The sequence below is a fragment of the Camelus dromedarius genome, chromosome 6 (assembly GCF_036321535.1).
Source record: "Camelus dromedarius isolate mCamDro1 chromosome 6, mCamDro1.pat, whole genome shotgun sequence".
Lineage (NCBI taxonomy): Eukaryota > Metazoa > Chordata > Mammalia > Artiodactyla > Camelidae > Camelus > Camelus dromedarius.
In genome coordinates, this window is record NC_087441.1 from 44,570,237 (window position 1) to 44,585,657 (window position 15,421).

At 37.3% G+C, this 15,421-nt stretch overlaps 1 protein-coding gene across 1 annotated transcript; it reads left to right on the forward strand.

Moving 5' to 3' along the window:
* The first annotated feature begins 720 nt into the window (after window positions 1-720).
* CD164 (CD164 molecule) lies at window positions 721-14,747 on the forward strand. The gene is made up of 6 exons (XM_010989601.3): window positions 721-1,026; window positions 3,852-3,935; window positions 5,338-5,409; window positions 6,848-6,883; window positions 10,742-10,798; window positions 12,285-14,747. The coding sequence occupies exons 1-6, from the start codon at window positions 843-845 to the stop codon at window positions 12,449-12,451; spliced, it is 600 nt and encodes a 199-aa protein (XP_010987903.1). The 5' UTR covers window positions 721-842; the 3' UTR covers window positions 12,452-14,747.
* The last annotated feature ends 674 nt before the right edge of the window (window positions 14,748-15,421 follow it).

The following is a 15,421-nucleotide window of genomic DNA, read 5'->3' on the forward strand; positions in this document are numbered from 1 at the left end:
CATCTTTGATTGACTACAGCAGTGTCACCGACTGGCTGCTACTACCGCTGGGTGAAATCGCAAGAAATTTGGAAAAGTCAGGGAAAGTGTGACAGAGATAGATGGTGTGCGGCTCCGACTGGAAGATAGGAGACCGCTTTCGGTGTTTCAGTCGGTCACACAACGTGGGCGGCGGAGCACAAACTCCTCAACCACGAGGTGTCTCTATTTCCCTAGATTGTTCTAACACAGGGTTACTTCCAGCAAAATCGATTTTCAAGGAAAAAAGCGCAGGTCCTCTGAACGATACATATGCAAGCACCTCGGAACGCAGGACGACAGTACAAACTTAACTTTTGCGCACCGCTTAGAAACCACTTCCGCTCAGCAGCACTCAGGTCCAGGAGGCGTGGCCCCCGAGATCACATGGGGCCGCGGAATTACTGCCCAGCAGGTCTTTCAGGGGGACGCCGTCACCACGTCATGTAGGTTGTTGAATCCAAGCCGGGGTGGGAGCCTTCTCTATCTCAGGGACGAGAATACCTCCTACACGTCCAGTGTGGCACCCTGAGGGCAAATAAAAGAGTTTCCTGAGTCTGAACAGTTTCTTTGCTATATTACAGTCACTTGTAGGGACATCTTCCCTCTATTTCCTCTCGACGCTCTTGTTTCCCCTCCCGTGGGGTTTCAGTTGGTATCGCCGGCGCCCCGCCTCCGCACGCCACGGCTTGGGATTCCTCACGTGACCCCGGCGCGCGCCCGTAAGGGGAGCGGAGTCTCCGAGGCGGCGCCTTAGGGAATAGAGGGACAAACGCAGCGTTGGGTGCCTCAGTCTTCGCTCGAAAGTCATTCCCAAGGACGCGATGTTGGGACTCTCCCGCCCGCTGCTTTGGGCGGCCGGTTGCCTGGCCGCTCTGTGCGTGCTGACCGCGGCTCAGAGCTCCGATTTGACCCCGAACGTGACTACACCCACTACTTCACCGACGACCACCAAGATAGCCCCGGTGACGACGACGACGCATCCGACGGTCACCACTCCAGCACCTGGTGAGCGCTGGTCCAACGGGCTTTCCGCGCCCGCCCGTCCGGCCTTGCCGCATCCTCTGCCCGTGGTGGGCGCTGGGCCGGGGCGGGCCGCTCTTGGGCAACATGGCGGCCCGTCCGAGGCCGGAGCGGCCGTGGTGGCCGCAGTCAGGGAGCGCCCTGGGGAAAGGGGCCGCCGAGCCTTGGGGCCATCGGGCTTCGTTTCCGACCCCGCAGTGTCCCGCGCCGAAGTGGCAATTTAAAAGTGCGTCGTAATCCCCAGCCTCACTTCAGGCTCGGAAGAGGGGACGTGGCTTCCTTCCGCGGTGGCGGCGGTAGGGTTGATTGTGGGGCGAGGCGACCGCCTCCAAAGTTGGCGATGAGACCGAACTCCCACTCCCTGGGGTTAGTCGTTTGTCCATCCAGGTGTATTTTCCGAAGGGAAGCTTCTCCCGAAGTTGGTTAAAGAGGGGAAGAGACGCTGAAGACGTTAATGCTCGCTGGTGCCTCAAAAAATAAGTCGCCCAAGATTTAATTACATAGTTTTTGCGGATAGGTATGGGACATATCTGAGTTTGAGCATTTAATTAATAAAAATCTTACATTTCATGCTATGCGCAAAGAAGGAAAAGTACACTCGTGTCCCCGGTGCTTCGCGTATGTCTCTTCGTATGTTAGGCTGAACTAGACGATAGATGGTGAAACCTGGGAAGTGGTTGGGATTAAAGTAACTCGGCGGAACCATGTGTTTAGTAGATTGTGAAGCTGAGATTGAAACCCAGATGTGTCAGTTTTCTAAAACGTGATCAGAAACACTTTCTGTTAAGCTCTGCAGTCGATTTGGGAGCTGGTTGAGGCATACACTGAATCTTAGGACAGGAAATGTCAGTGCTGTGACCACACAGGGAGATAAATTTGAAGTAGCAAAGTGAAGAACCTCTTTTAGATATTTAAAGCCTGCAGTCTAGTGTGATTGGTTATCCTAGTTAATATTGGGTAAGGAGTAACTGGCATTTTGACCGAAGAATTGCTGAAGTGTAAGGATTCTTACCTTGGCTTATTTTACAGGCTGTTCGTGTTGTTCTACAGTGTCTTCCCTGGTTTTTGTATTTTGTAAGAGTTTAATGAAATATATAATAAACTTAATGTTGTTTGTTAAGCTTTAGGAATATGTAATGGTGAAGTTCAAACATTTTAAATGAGGAAAATTGCAGTACAATACTGGAAATTCTAATCGCGCAATTTCTAAGATAATAGAGCAGGATATGTTTTTGTCTTGTGCTTATTTGGTAGTTTCCTCCTAGAATTGTTGTTTTGGGGAGTGTGTGTGTGTTTAAAGAGAGGCTTGGAAATATGTTAATTGTATTTGTGTAATTGAAATGAGTGCGAAGGAGATGATTTGTGTTTTCTGTAAGTGGTAGTTGGATAAGCTGCAGTCTAAAGGGCAGCACGTTTAGTTCGTTTTAATTAACTTTCACTATACTACCCAAGCATTCATCATCAAACAAAAGATTTTAAACAACTAGCATTTTCATCTATATGCGAACCTCTAAAGAACATACTTCTACCTTATGACCCCTCACAGCCCCCTCCCCCAGAGAACGTCCCAGTCTCTGATAAATATTGAAATGCAGTGCCTCTGTGCAGAACTATTTTTAGGCACGGGGAAAACAAATGAGAATGTTTTGGGGGGCATCTAGCTTTTAGGAAAATGGATAGAGCCCAATCCTATAGTCCATTTGTTTGTCCAGACATTAAATTAATGTCTTATCTCAGGGTCATTTGGCTTAAATTATTGACAGAGACCTTGCTCTCTTGTTAAATTATGTGTACGTGAATGTAGCCCCCCTCCAGATGGGTTGTATTTCACACTCTTGTGTGGAGAATCCCAGAAAGAGTGGATCATTTACCAGTCTCTGCTTTTCAAAATGGGCACCATCGGAGCTTGGGTTCAACCAGTAGTAAGTCTCTTATTACTATTACATATTCCAGTGTATCATCTGATGTTTTGGGGTAGTGATTTCCCTATGTGTAGTGTTGGTCTTGTAACATAGTGTCTTTTCCACTATTTTTCTTTTTTAATGATACTTTAAATGCCTCAAGAAACACTGAGTGTCTGTGAAATAGTTGCTGTGTAAAAAATGTGTAAAAAGGCGTTGTTTAAATATGTACCACGAAATACTGAGCATTCCTGCTAGGTTGTACTTTTTTCCCTTTCTCATGAGTTGACTTCTGGCTTCTTAAATCATTTATAATGATTGGAATTTCTTAGTAAGCTACATTATAATTTTTTTCTTCTCTGTGTGGGTTAAAAAAACATAATGTGAGATCTACCCTCTTAAAATTTTAAGTGTATTGTACAGTATTAACTATAAGCATAGTGACGAATAGAAAATCCCCAGAATTTTTCATCTTGCTTGAAACTTTATATTAATTGAACAGCAAACCTACATTTCTCCTCCCCCCAGCCCCTGGCAACTATCATTTTATTTTCTGCTTCAGAGTTTGATAATTTTAGATACGTTATAAGTGGAATCATGCAGTATTTGCTCTTTTGTGACTAGCTAATTTCACTTAGTATGTCCTCAAGTTTCATCCAAGTTGTAGCGTATGACAGGATTTCCTTTTTTAATGGCTGAATAGTGTTCCATTGTGTGTGTAACACGTTTTTATCCATTCATCTGTGGATGGGTTATAAAGTTTTGCCATTTCTCTGAATTAGCAAGTCTGATATTGTATGTAATGCTTATTGTTGTTTAAAAAAGATAAGTCGTACAAACTCAAAATGAGATACCAACTAATTGATTTTATGTATTTTAACCCTCAACGCCCTATCCCCATCCTCCCAGAAATCTGTGAAAGCCGCAAAAGCTGTGTTTCCTGTTTTAATGCTAGCACTGCTAATACTGCCTGCTTTTGGATAGAATGTAAAGGTAAGAAACTTTGGGATTGCTTTAATTTTGAGAACTCAGTATTGTTTTGTTCTTAGCATTTGAAAATTATGTAGAGCATTTAGAATGGTGTGTACTATTTATTTTGCAAATCACGCACTTTTTCTTTGAAGTACCAGTTGCTTAATACTCCCCCTGAAATATTTTCATGTCTCCCATTCTTTCCCCTTTAATTTCTTAGGCTTGATAATTAACGGTCACTAGTTTAAAAAAGGAAGAGAGAATTCAGACCTTTGTAGTTAGATTAGTGTACTCATACACTGAAATTCGCTATGAAAGTAAGTTGTGAAATTTACCCCTGAAAACTGTTCCCCAGAAAAATGTTTCAGGCATTTCTCATCTGTAGATGTTCTTCGAGATGAACTATAAAGAGACCGTATGAAACTTTGTTTAATACTTAGCTAGGGGAAAAGAATGAGATAGAGTTGACTTGTGCTTCTGTTAAGTTTTAAAGTTACCTTTAATTTGATTGAGGGATAAAGAGCTAGATGGAGATACTTTGAAATGCCATTAAGGTTTTTATTAGAACCACAGGATTACAGCATGAAGTATTCTGACTTCTTAAGGTAAAGTGGTTGCATTTTTTTCTTACCGGTAAAACAGTCTCTCAGGTTTTTTTTTATACAAAGAAAAAGCCAAAGCTACACGTTAAGCGTTTTTATTAGTCACTGAAAAAATTAAGAGTACTGAAATTATGTCACTGTGTAACAAAGTTTAAAAGCCTCTTATAAAAGTACGGTATTAGCTTAATTTGGGGTTAAATTAATTTTTTTGTTGTGTGAGGATCACTTATTTTTAGGTCATAAAATGAAGTTTAAAAGTGCACCCCTCCACGTATGGCAGAGTTGGCAAGTTTTGGAGATTGAATGCCTCACTGTAGGATATATTGGAGAAAGCTTTCCCTTAAACTTTAGCTACAAGTCTTCCCATCCAGGAAAGCGGTTTTAGAAAGTGTGTAAGACTACAGAGATCTGGAACAGAGGTCCCACTGCTGATGTGAGGCACCTCCCCTGTTTACTAAGCCCGTATTAGATTCTGAGCACTTTCCCCTACTGACTCAGCCCTCCTGTGGATTCTAGCAGCCTTCCTTATGCAGTACCACAACTCTGAGATTGCTTTGTTTCTGATTCATCTGTTTAGTATATTCATGTGGATTTAAAAAGGGTATTTGGAGACATCCTGAGTGATAGTTGTAAAATAATGGGAAAAAGAAAATAATGAAGTGTTTTGTTGATCTGTGTTCTTCTAAAGAGTTTATACCTGAGTTTAATTTTTGGAAGCAGTTCTGAAGCATAGTAAGTCAAAGATATTAGTGAATAATTGGTGCTGGGGTTATTTTATTCACTTGTTTGTTTTTTGTTTTGTTTTCTTCCCCCCATAACAGGTAGAAGCTATTGTTCAGATAATTCAACAGTTAGTGATTGCCAGGTGGTGAATGGCACAGAATTCTGTTCTGGTAAGTATTCACATTGGTTTCTGGGAAAAGTGGCCGCAGAGAGGTAAGGAAGATCATTGCCTCAGGAAGTTTTATTTCAGAATTTGGCTTATTTATAGCATATTCATATTGATTGCTGAAAGGACAGTGCTTTGAAGCTTGGTTTAATCATTTGGCTGTGTATACTGTGGAGTTCTTGAAGTGCAGATGCCTCCTCTACTTTTTTTTTTTTTTTTTTTTTTTAACTTTTCCAGAAGCTCACTGCATTTTAGACTTTCTTCTCTTGGTCACATTTTGCAGGCTTCGACGGCCTTGTTCTGGCACTTTCCTGGTTACAGTGCTGCTGATATCACAGTGTGCAGCACAGTCTGCGCTGTGGTTAAATGAGTCCTCTCTGTGTTCACCCATTTTCTCTACTTTAATTTGAGGAACTTGACTATTTAACCTTAACTCTTTGCCCAGGAAATAATTAAAATTCCTGGATGAAAGCTGATTTTTCTAACAAGATCATAAATTAATGGGAAAGAAAAACTCTTAATTGGTATGTAGATAATAATTAAATAAAGTTTTATTGGAGTGTGTCAGTAACCTTGAAAGATTACCTGTAACTATTTAATTTTAGTAGGAGTTTCTCCATTCCCCATCTATCCCCCCAGCCCAACTTGAACTTTGTAACTGAGACTTTGATTAGTTTGAGATCAGTTATACCCTATGTAGAGAGCATGATATGGTTTAGGTGGTAAATGAACAGTTTTAACATTTATTTTAATGTGGGTACCTGTGATTTTTTTGATAATACTGCTTTTCTAAGCAGTACAATAATACAAGAGGAAGTAAAACATTTAAAAATATAGTAATTTAAAGAAAAATTGAGTAAGTAATTCTACTCATTTGATAATGTATCAGTTAGAATTAGTTTTGGCTGTTAAGGACATAAAACCCCAAATTACAATGGTTTAATCGATAGATTAATTTGGCTCTTGTGTGAAGGAAGTCTGGGCTTGAGTGCAGCTAGAGGGTAGAGTGGCATTTCTACAACCATTAGAGATCTGGATACCTTCTAGGTTTTTGGTCTGTCCTTTGTCAAAAATGACTTTGACCTTATTCTCCAAGGTGAGTGTTCATGTTCCAGCCATCAAATTGGTTTTCCTACCAGCAGGAAGAAGGGAAAAAGAGATGCCCCTATCTACTTTCCAGATGCTTCCTAGAAGTTACATGTGACTATCTAGCTGCAAAGGAGGCTAAGAAACGTCTTGGAGGAGAGAGAGTGTATCACTAAAAATCGTTGCTTCTATTTCTAAAAAAGGGAGACCAGTATTGGGACAGAGCAATTGTCAGTCTTCTCCACAGGTTAAATGGAAAAATTGTAAAAGTTGTTCTCAAATGCAGGTTGGGAAATAGCATTATAGATTGTGGTATGTTAGACAGCTTTGACTTACATGTTTGTTTTTTTAAATAGTGCCCACTACCACACCGTTGCCAACCAGTTCTACAGGTAATACAAGATAATTGACTCTTTTCGTCCTCCTCCTTTCAGGGTTTTTAAGCTTTCTAGATGAATAACTTTAGTAATAAAATATCTAAAAGTGATTAGTATAATTTTAAAAATTAGTAGACATATTTAGCCTTTGACCATAATATTTGCATTAATATGTACTGTTTATGACAGTGACACACAACTGTAGTGTTTCACATTCACGGAATTGAGCAGATTTGGTGCAGCTTTGTGTATTGAGTCTGCAAACTATTTGTGGATTTGTGGAAATCTTGGGACATACAGAAGCCTAAAGGATATTAAAATTCCTATAATTCTCATCATCTAGAAGTATACCAAAGTGTTTTAAGTTCTTCTAGTGTTTCCTCTGTGTGTATCTGAATAAATACTCTTACTAGGAAGTTGGATGATATGTCCATGACTTTTTGAATTGTCTTCCCTCTTACTGCACGCATTATTGTACGCCCTTTAGCCTTCTACTCTTAGTTGTATAGTTAGGTCATCTTTCATTTTCCATGCAGTGAACATCTTACAGGGAAATATTTGCTGTCATTTCTAGTAGGATTGATTCAAACAGCATTCTAGGTTAGAGGATGACTGTCTTAAGATTTTCAATACTGATTGCTTTCCAGAAAGATAATACTTTTCATTCCTATCAATAATTGGAGTTTTTCACCACACCTTCAGCAGCATTAAGTCATATCTCCTTTTAAAAAATCTTTACCAATTTGATAGGAAGGGTAAATAATTTTTTAAAAAATCTACTCCAGGATAAGTACTAGGCTAGAAGATAGGGATATAGAGACAGAGGTAGGGTAGCAGTTTGTCTGTTGTAGGAACTATGAAAGGTCTGGAAGCAGCATCGTGTGTTGGGGGATTTGTAGGAAGATGTGTGTATTGAGTAATACGTGATGGCAGCTTCCTGGAGATGTTGATTGGTTCATTCTTGAAATTACCCTGATAAAATAGAAGAAGAGCTTCTCAAGCAAAGTAGGGTGGTCAGCACATGTGAAGGAGATGTGAGAGAGGATAATGAGGTCAGGGAATTGCATTTGGGGTGTTCAGTACAAGGTGAGGACAAGCTAAGCTAGAATGGCAACAGGTCAAGAGCCAGATTGGGAATTGCCATTGTATGCCTTGCTGGTGTGTTTGAAGTGTGAAGGTCATATGATGAGATTTGCATTTTAATAAAATAACTTACTCTGATTGTGTGGAGAGGTGCTTGGAAAGAGGCAAGAGTGAACACAGGGAGATTAGATACCCTGTTGCAGTAATTCTAGAGAACCACTGGGGAGGAGTTGCAGATGTATTCAGATAGGCTTAGTAAGTAGAAAAGAAAGGACTTGATTGAGGTGATCGGAGAGCTCTTAGCTAAAAAATACTGATAATCAGTGTAGGCAGTAAGAGTCCACTGCAGCAGCTTTTTAGCTTTCTGGAGAGAATTGGGCTTGAGGACTACACTCTTGGGAACAATAATGCCTAAGAGGTGGGAAGAGGACTGGATAGGAAACTTGAGTAGGGATGGGCAGAGAAGTGTGTGTAAGAAAAACTGTGTGTTTTAAGTGTTCAGTTTTTCAGAGGAGGAAGTGGTCAGATGCTGTAACAAGGACAAGAATTCATTTTGAAAGACCTAGGCTAGCTTGTACCAGCTTCTGCTGCCCAGTTGTACACAGCTCATCCAACTGCAACCTCAGTGATACTGTATTGGTAGCTTGAATTAAGGGCTGCAGTGGAAATAGTCACTCCATGGAAATCTGCAAATGCTATAAAACTTACCTGGGAGAGCACATTGTGTGGTGTGTTCATAAACCATTAATACCCATTAGAAGTCATTGACTGAGATGTTAAAGGTTAATGAAAGCCGAGATGTTGAGAGAAAATGAATTTCCAGAAGGTGGGATATGAACAGAAGGGGAGAGAGGGGGAAATAGTTTTCCCAAAACCATTGTGGGTTGCTTTTAATTTCTTCCTTACGAGTCTTGATGTAGTTCTGCTTGTTTCATACTGGGTTCTCCTGCGAACTGTCATGAGTTTCTTGTTTTCTCTCGCTTTGGTTCTGTAAAGTGGAAGGAAGCCAGGGCTTGCTTACAGAAAATGCATCAGTTGCGTGGCAATTAGTGGTTGAAATGCATATGTTTTTATGATCTCTTTCCATGGCAGCTGCTGAAGAGAGAAATTAAGGAACTGTTTAAGAAACAATGCAAAGAAAATCTGATTTATATAGTTAAGTAGGGTTATTTATATAGTCTTCCACCAGTACAAATAATATATAAGTATTATATATCTTAGAATGACTAAAATTATGTCAGAAATATAGTGGAAAATGTTCATATTAAGTGGAACACAAACTGTATGAAGTAGTTCTAGTACAATTTTATTTTTTAATTATATACATGTCTGGAAAAATGACTGGCAGGAAGTAGCATGTTTCTTTGAATGATAGGCTCACTTAACTGTCTCCACTGTGTTTTCTACGTTTTTGGTGGCAGCTTTTATAACCTATGAATTATAATTTTTTTAATGAACATGGAGTAGGTCAGTAGAGGTATTCCCTAAGTTGTGCCTAATACTGAAAATTTTATTTATGTAATACTTTGGTCAGAAGTAAAAGTGTGTAAATGTTTTGCCTGTTTCAAAAAGTAATTTTTTTAACCATGTTAAGAGGGTGGGTAATGAGAACCAAATAACAAATTTGCAAATTTTTCCCCTCTAACGTTGTCAGATAGGATTAGTAGTATTACTTTAAGATTGAAAAGAATTTGATATATGTTTAATTTATAAATAGCATTTTTTGTGGTTTCACAGAATATATAAGCACAAAACTTTGAAGGGATTATGGGTCTTAAAAATCTAGGAATTCTGTGTAAGAATCACTCCTATCAGAAAATGAGATCAAATATTTCCCAGTAAGATGCTTGTAACATGGAGAAATGAGAGATGACCTAACTGTCCACTGGTGGGTGGGGCACAATGCTAACAGTGAGAAAGGAGTACAAATGTGTGTGAACGTACTATAGTGTTCGTTAGTATCTGTTAGTAGTATTGATTCTAACAGAAGTCTCTTTTATATAGTGCTTTAGTTCCTAAAATGTTTTTACATTCAAAATAATTCTTCCCATGAGTGTACATTTTGTTAGAGACATCATCAGATAATTATATGAACTCATGCAGTATGGTAAACTAGAGTTTATTACCCTTGGGCTCTTAAAATCTAAATTAGGGGAACTATGGCCCCCAGGGCACCTGTTCTTATAAATAAAATTTTTTTGGACTCCAGCCATGCCCATTCATTTACTTGTCTTTGGCTGCTTTTGCATTAGACAGTGCACAGAGTCTAAAATATTTACTGTCTGCCCTGTTAGAAAAGTTTGCCAACCCCCTGAAAAGTTTGCCAACCCCCTGAAATGAAGTAGATAAAGCTAATCTTGATACCTATATAAGAAATACTGAAATTGTATTTTTATAATCATAACTTTTTAAGTTAATGGTTTTTGTCTTAGAATAGAGATTAGTTATAAAGAACCTGTGTAATTCCCTCATCTAAATACTAATTCTTGCCCTCCTGCATGTCTTTGTGCAAACTTTATCCAGGTGTGTACATAGATGTTTATATTTTCATGTGTACATATATGCTAACATGGATACAATTTTATGATTGTTTAATGTTTTAAAATACATTTAAAAGCTAGTATTCTGGATGTGTAGATGTATTAGTGAACCATTACCTGAGATTTGGCCTTTATTCTCTAAAAAATTGAAAGCATGTTGAAGTTGGTAGCAGTCTTTTTACAAGATAGATGCTAGATAATTGAGAAAATTAGAAATTCAAGTTTTTAATACATTTTGTTCACATTCCAGCTAAAACCACAACTCTGCCTTCCCCTTCTACAACTTCCACCACAGCTACTACTACAGGTAATTGAGGTTTTTTTAAACTAATAGTGAGATAGGATGTGTCTGCAGTGTTGCCTTTTACTATTTCTGCCATCACTTTGCAGTTTTATTCTTGAATAGTTATGAACTGAATTTCATCTCTTATATTTAGAGTACCAAGATAGTAGACTGTTAAAGCAGTAATAAGAGGTTTTGCTGAGAGTCCTCTTCTAGTTTTTTAATGTGTAATTACACTTGGCATGATATGTTAGGATTGAATGATAATGATTTTCCAATAAGCCTTTTAGTACAACTTATAGGTGAAGTTGAATTTCTTATACCTTAAAAATTAAATACTGATTACTGTTAGGGATTCATTTTATTAGAGCATAGCACTTTGAATGAAGATGATAAATTCATCCTTTTTTACTGTGAAAGGTCTAAAAAGCCAAGATCATGACCAAATGTGCACTTCAATCATATTTCTTACCATTTCTTATTACAGTACAACCCTTGATACAGTGCATGTGAAAATTAACTTTTTATTAATTAATGATTTGAAATGTTATAAAGCAAATCATATTTAGGTTATGCCACAGGACACTGTAGGTACACAGGTTAGGAAGCCTTCCCTCCAGCCTTATTTATAGTACTGTTGTTTTGATTCTGGTGAATCTTTTATATTTTTAAAATTCTTTTGGCTTTATTCTGGTGCTACCTTTTTTTAAGTTTCAGTGAAGTCATTCTGTCTTCACAAGAAGAAATACAGAGCAGTTGGAATTAATTTTAAAGCTGATCGGCTTATACAGCCACCAGAGTAGTGTTTATTTGCTATTCTGTTTAAGAAAAAAGTAAAATTATTTTAAATACAAAATTGCTTTTTGTTAAAGTGGATGGTGCTCCACTTGAAACATTTTATTCCTTGAAAAGGAATTTAAAATTTTGTGTTTTTTTTCCTTGTTACTTGGTAATACTTTCTCATAAAATTTGCAATGAGAATTAAGATACCTTTAATAATGAGTTCTTTGCTTGTTAGAATTACAGATCGCAGATTTATATGATTATTTATAATCGCAGATTATTAAAATTATTTTTGTGATTTGAAAAATTGTAATCATTTTATTTACCTTAGCAAAATTCAAAAGTTGTATGAATTTTTAACATAAATATTAATATTTGCTCTAGCAATTAACTAAAATATATAGTCTGAAGAAATTGCAAATTTTAAAAGTGCTTGACATGTTCTCAGCATAATTTACATAACATAAACATTTTCTATCATTTTCATGTTTGAAATTACATAGCAGTATTGACCACTTGATACTGCTGGGTAGAATGTAGAATGGAATTGATAAATGGTTGTTTTCCTCAATTAGGGATAAATTCTAACTCTAAAGACTTAATGCAAGAGAAAACACATCATGGAATTTAACACACGGCAAAATAGAAGCTCAGCTGGGTCTTAAAATTATGGTAGAGAATTGTGAGACTCATTAAGTATTGTGATTTCTTGTATCTCATTTAACAGGTGCAACTAATACCACTTTAACTCCGACTTCACAACCTGTGAGGAAGTCAACCTTTGACGCAGCCAGTTTCATTGGAGGAATTGTCCTTGTCTTGGGTGTGCAGGCTGTAATTTTCTTTCTCTATAAATTCTGCAAATCTAAAGAACGAAACTACCACACTCTGTAAACAGACCCACTAAATTAACAAGGACTGGCATGTAACTCACTGAAACCAAAATATTATCTTTCAAGATGTCCCACATGGAAGACGCTATTCCAGGATCTTTAAAATTTCAAAGGATGCATATAGGAGCATCACCCTTGAAGAAAAAAAAAATCAGTTAAATCATTTTGCTCAATGGGAATATTTAAAATATTCTGCATGAATCCTTGTGGCTGTCTTCTTTTATTTTAAATGGCTGCTGCTGTGGGATTATATTCTCTCTTCTTGAAATGCCAAATGTAACTCTGTACGTGATGGAAAACATTGTCCTGCACAGACAACCTCATGACTCTTTTGGCAGTTTAAATGTAGTCATTTTAAAGCCTGAAAGCTGCATTATTTTCATCCTAACTCAGGATGTAGTCAGAATTGAGAAGAATGTGCCAAATGAGCATCAATCAGGTGGATTTTTTGGTTATCATTACAAAAGTGGAATAAATTTATAAATTTAGTATCCTTAGAGTAAAATTTTGTGCTCGATAACAGTTATTTTTTCTACATTAGAAATAAGATGCCACACAGGGAATTACATTCCAGATTTAAAGAAATGAATGAAAAGAATACAAAACATTAAAGTATAGTAGGTTGTTCATACTTGTGAAGCACCTTATATCATTGAGAAAATAAAGAACAGTGCCTTAAAAGCCAGACTGAAAGGTAGAAGATAACCTAGCATGTTGGTGATTTGTTCTTTCTCATTAATGAAGGGAAAGGTTGGTCTGAGGATGTAACTGTTGATCTGAGCAGTAGTAAACCTGTTTTTAGATACCATACTGTTACCTTCTTTATTTCAAGCCTAACTTAAAGGATGTTATACAAAGTCAGAATCCTTCGTATATTAATAAGCCTCCCAACATTTTTCTTGTGGCTGTTAAAAGGTATAAAGTTGATTTAATTATATTTTCCTTTGTACTTCAAAAAAGTATCACTGTTGTACCTTGAAAGGATTTCCACCAAACTTTCTTGAAAAGCAACTTCTGTGAGCCAAGAAGGAAATAAGTTGTTTTAGAATCATTTACTAACAATTTAAATAAGACAATCATTTTAAGTTTTGAGACAGCGAGTATGAGCAGTGTAATTTCAGAAAATCTAAGGATTTGGACTTGATCCGATTACTGTAGATTTTTAATGATGATTGCCCTGGATAAACAGATTGTGCTTTTCCTTTTTCCTCCTCTCCCATCTTTCTTAGTTTCAATTCCTGTAGTATGATAAACATGTGTACTTTTATGTCTTTAGTTTTTCTATGAAGTGGTAGTTTTTTCAGCGTTAGAGGGATATTTTTTCCCTGCCTTTGACACGTTGGGTTAGTTCAGGGGCTTAAATTAGTTTGAAGTGAGCTTTTGCTTTTCTAGGTCATTAAGGTTTTTTGTTTTAGTTTCTTTAGCCTGTAGTGGCTGAGTTTAGCACTTGGTTTTCGGTACTTTATAGTAGGAAATGACAAGTTGCTTTAGTCCATTTCATAAGCCAAAATTCCTTGCATTTGGATAATTAAAGGTCCTTAAAATGGAGATTTACTGTTTCTTTGTTACTTGCTGGTACAGCTAAAGTTTGTTTTATGTGCACATTTGTACATACACCTAATGTTTTCAAGTGCCTTAATTGTTTAAAATCTCTGGCTTCAAAGGTTTTTGGGAAAAGGTAGGCTTACCTCACATTCTTGTGTTTCCCTCAGTAGTAATATTCTAGGTACCTCACAGAATTTTATTATGGTGCCATGGCTGTTTTTAGTGAGTGCTATAAGATAGAAGATTTAGTTGAAAATTCACAGAATTTCTATTCCTCCCAAAGTGACAAAAATTAGCTACAGTGCTATAATTGTCATTTACCTAGATACAAATACCTTGCCACATGTTAACACTGTAGCTGTTTTTGTGAAAGGGTAGCTGATGAGGCCTCTCATCTTCTGTAATTTGGAATACTGCTCTAACAGAATCATAATATGGAATTCAATTTTGCAGGAAAAGCTCTTAAAACAACTCACGGCCTTTTCCCTTCTTCCTTTAGCAGTTTAGTATCTTGAGCCATTAATAATTTTTTTTTTAATCCAGAAGGTATATAGAAACCTTTTCAGATTTTTCATCTGATTTGTTCATGCAGATGTAGTTCTATTAAAATCCCTTGTTTTACCTTACAGACATTTGTTGCACAGGCAGACACTGCTGTATTTAGAAATTTCTATTTCAGTTCATTAAAAACTGCAAAACCAATCTGTATCATGTACCAAACTGATTTAAAATAAACCTACATGTTTATTGGATTAATCTGCTCTTTTTTTTATTAACTAAAGTGTGTTTTTGCATTTTGATTATGAAATTTAATGCCAGTGAATTTATCTTACTCATCTGTCTGGAGATTGGTTGTCCACTCAGTTTTCAGTTTCTCATCAAGATCAGCAGATAGTAACTAAGGTACGTATTCATCAGTGGAGAACAGCCTTAGAAGTGATAGAGGGACCGCTTGGTATGCCTGTGGGAGTGACATGCATGTTGATCTTTCTAAAATCAATAGAAATCATCTACTGGTTTACCAAGTGAAGAGTTTATGAGAATACCAATTGTTGTTAGATACCTGAAAGCTTGTTTGTAATTCTGCCTTTTTAGTTTAGATTGTAAGTAAAGTAAAATTGGGCTTCTGTTCAGAGTCCTTGGTATAACTATCTAGTGCCAAGCCACATGTTGGTATGTGAAATCTGGTTCTGTAGGCCCATGTTTTGGGCAAAATTATATTCTATATTACATCACAGAACTTGGATTAAGGAGAGAGAATAAATACTTCCCTGTAAGCCTTAAAGCCTAGAAGAGTAGACTGAAGACTTCCTGAAACTTTGCTAGAGATGAATTGTTATTTTGTTAAGAATGGCATTCATAGTGGTTTTTTTAGATGAGAATAAAAAGTCCTTTGTGTTTCCGCATGTAGGTACCATCCTTGTGC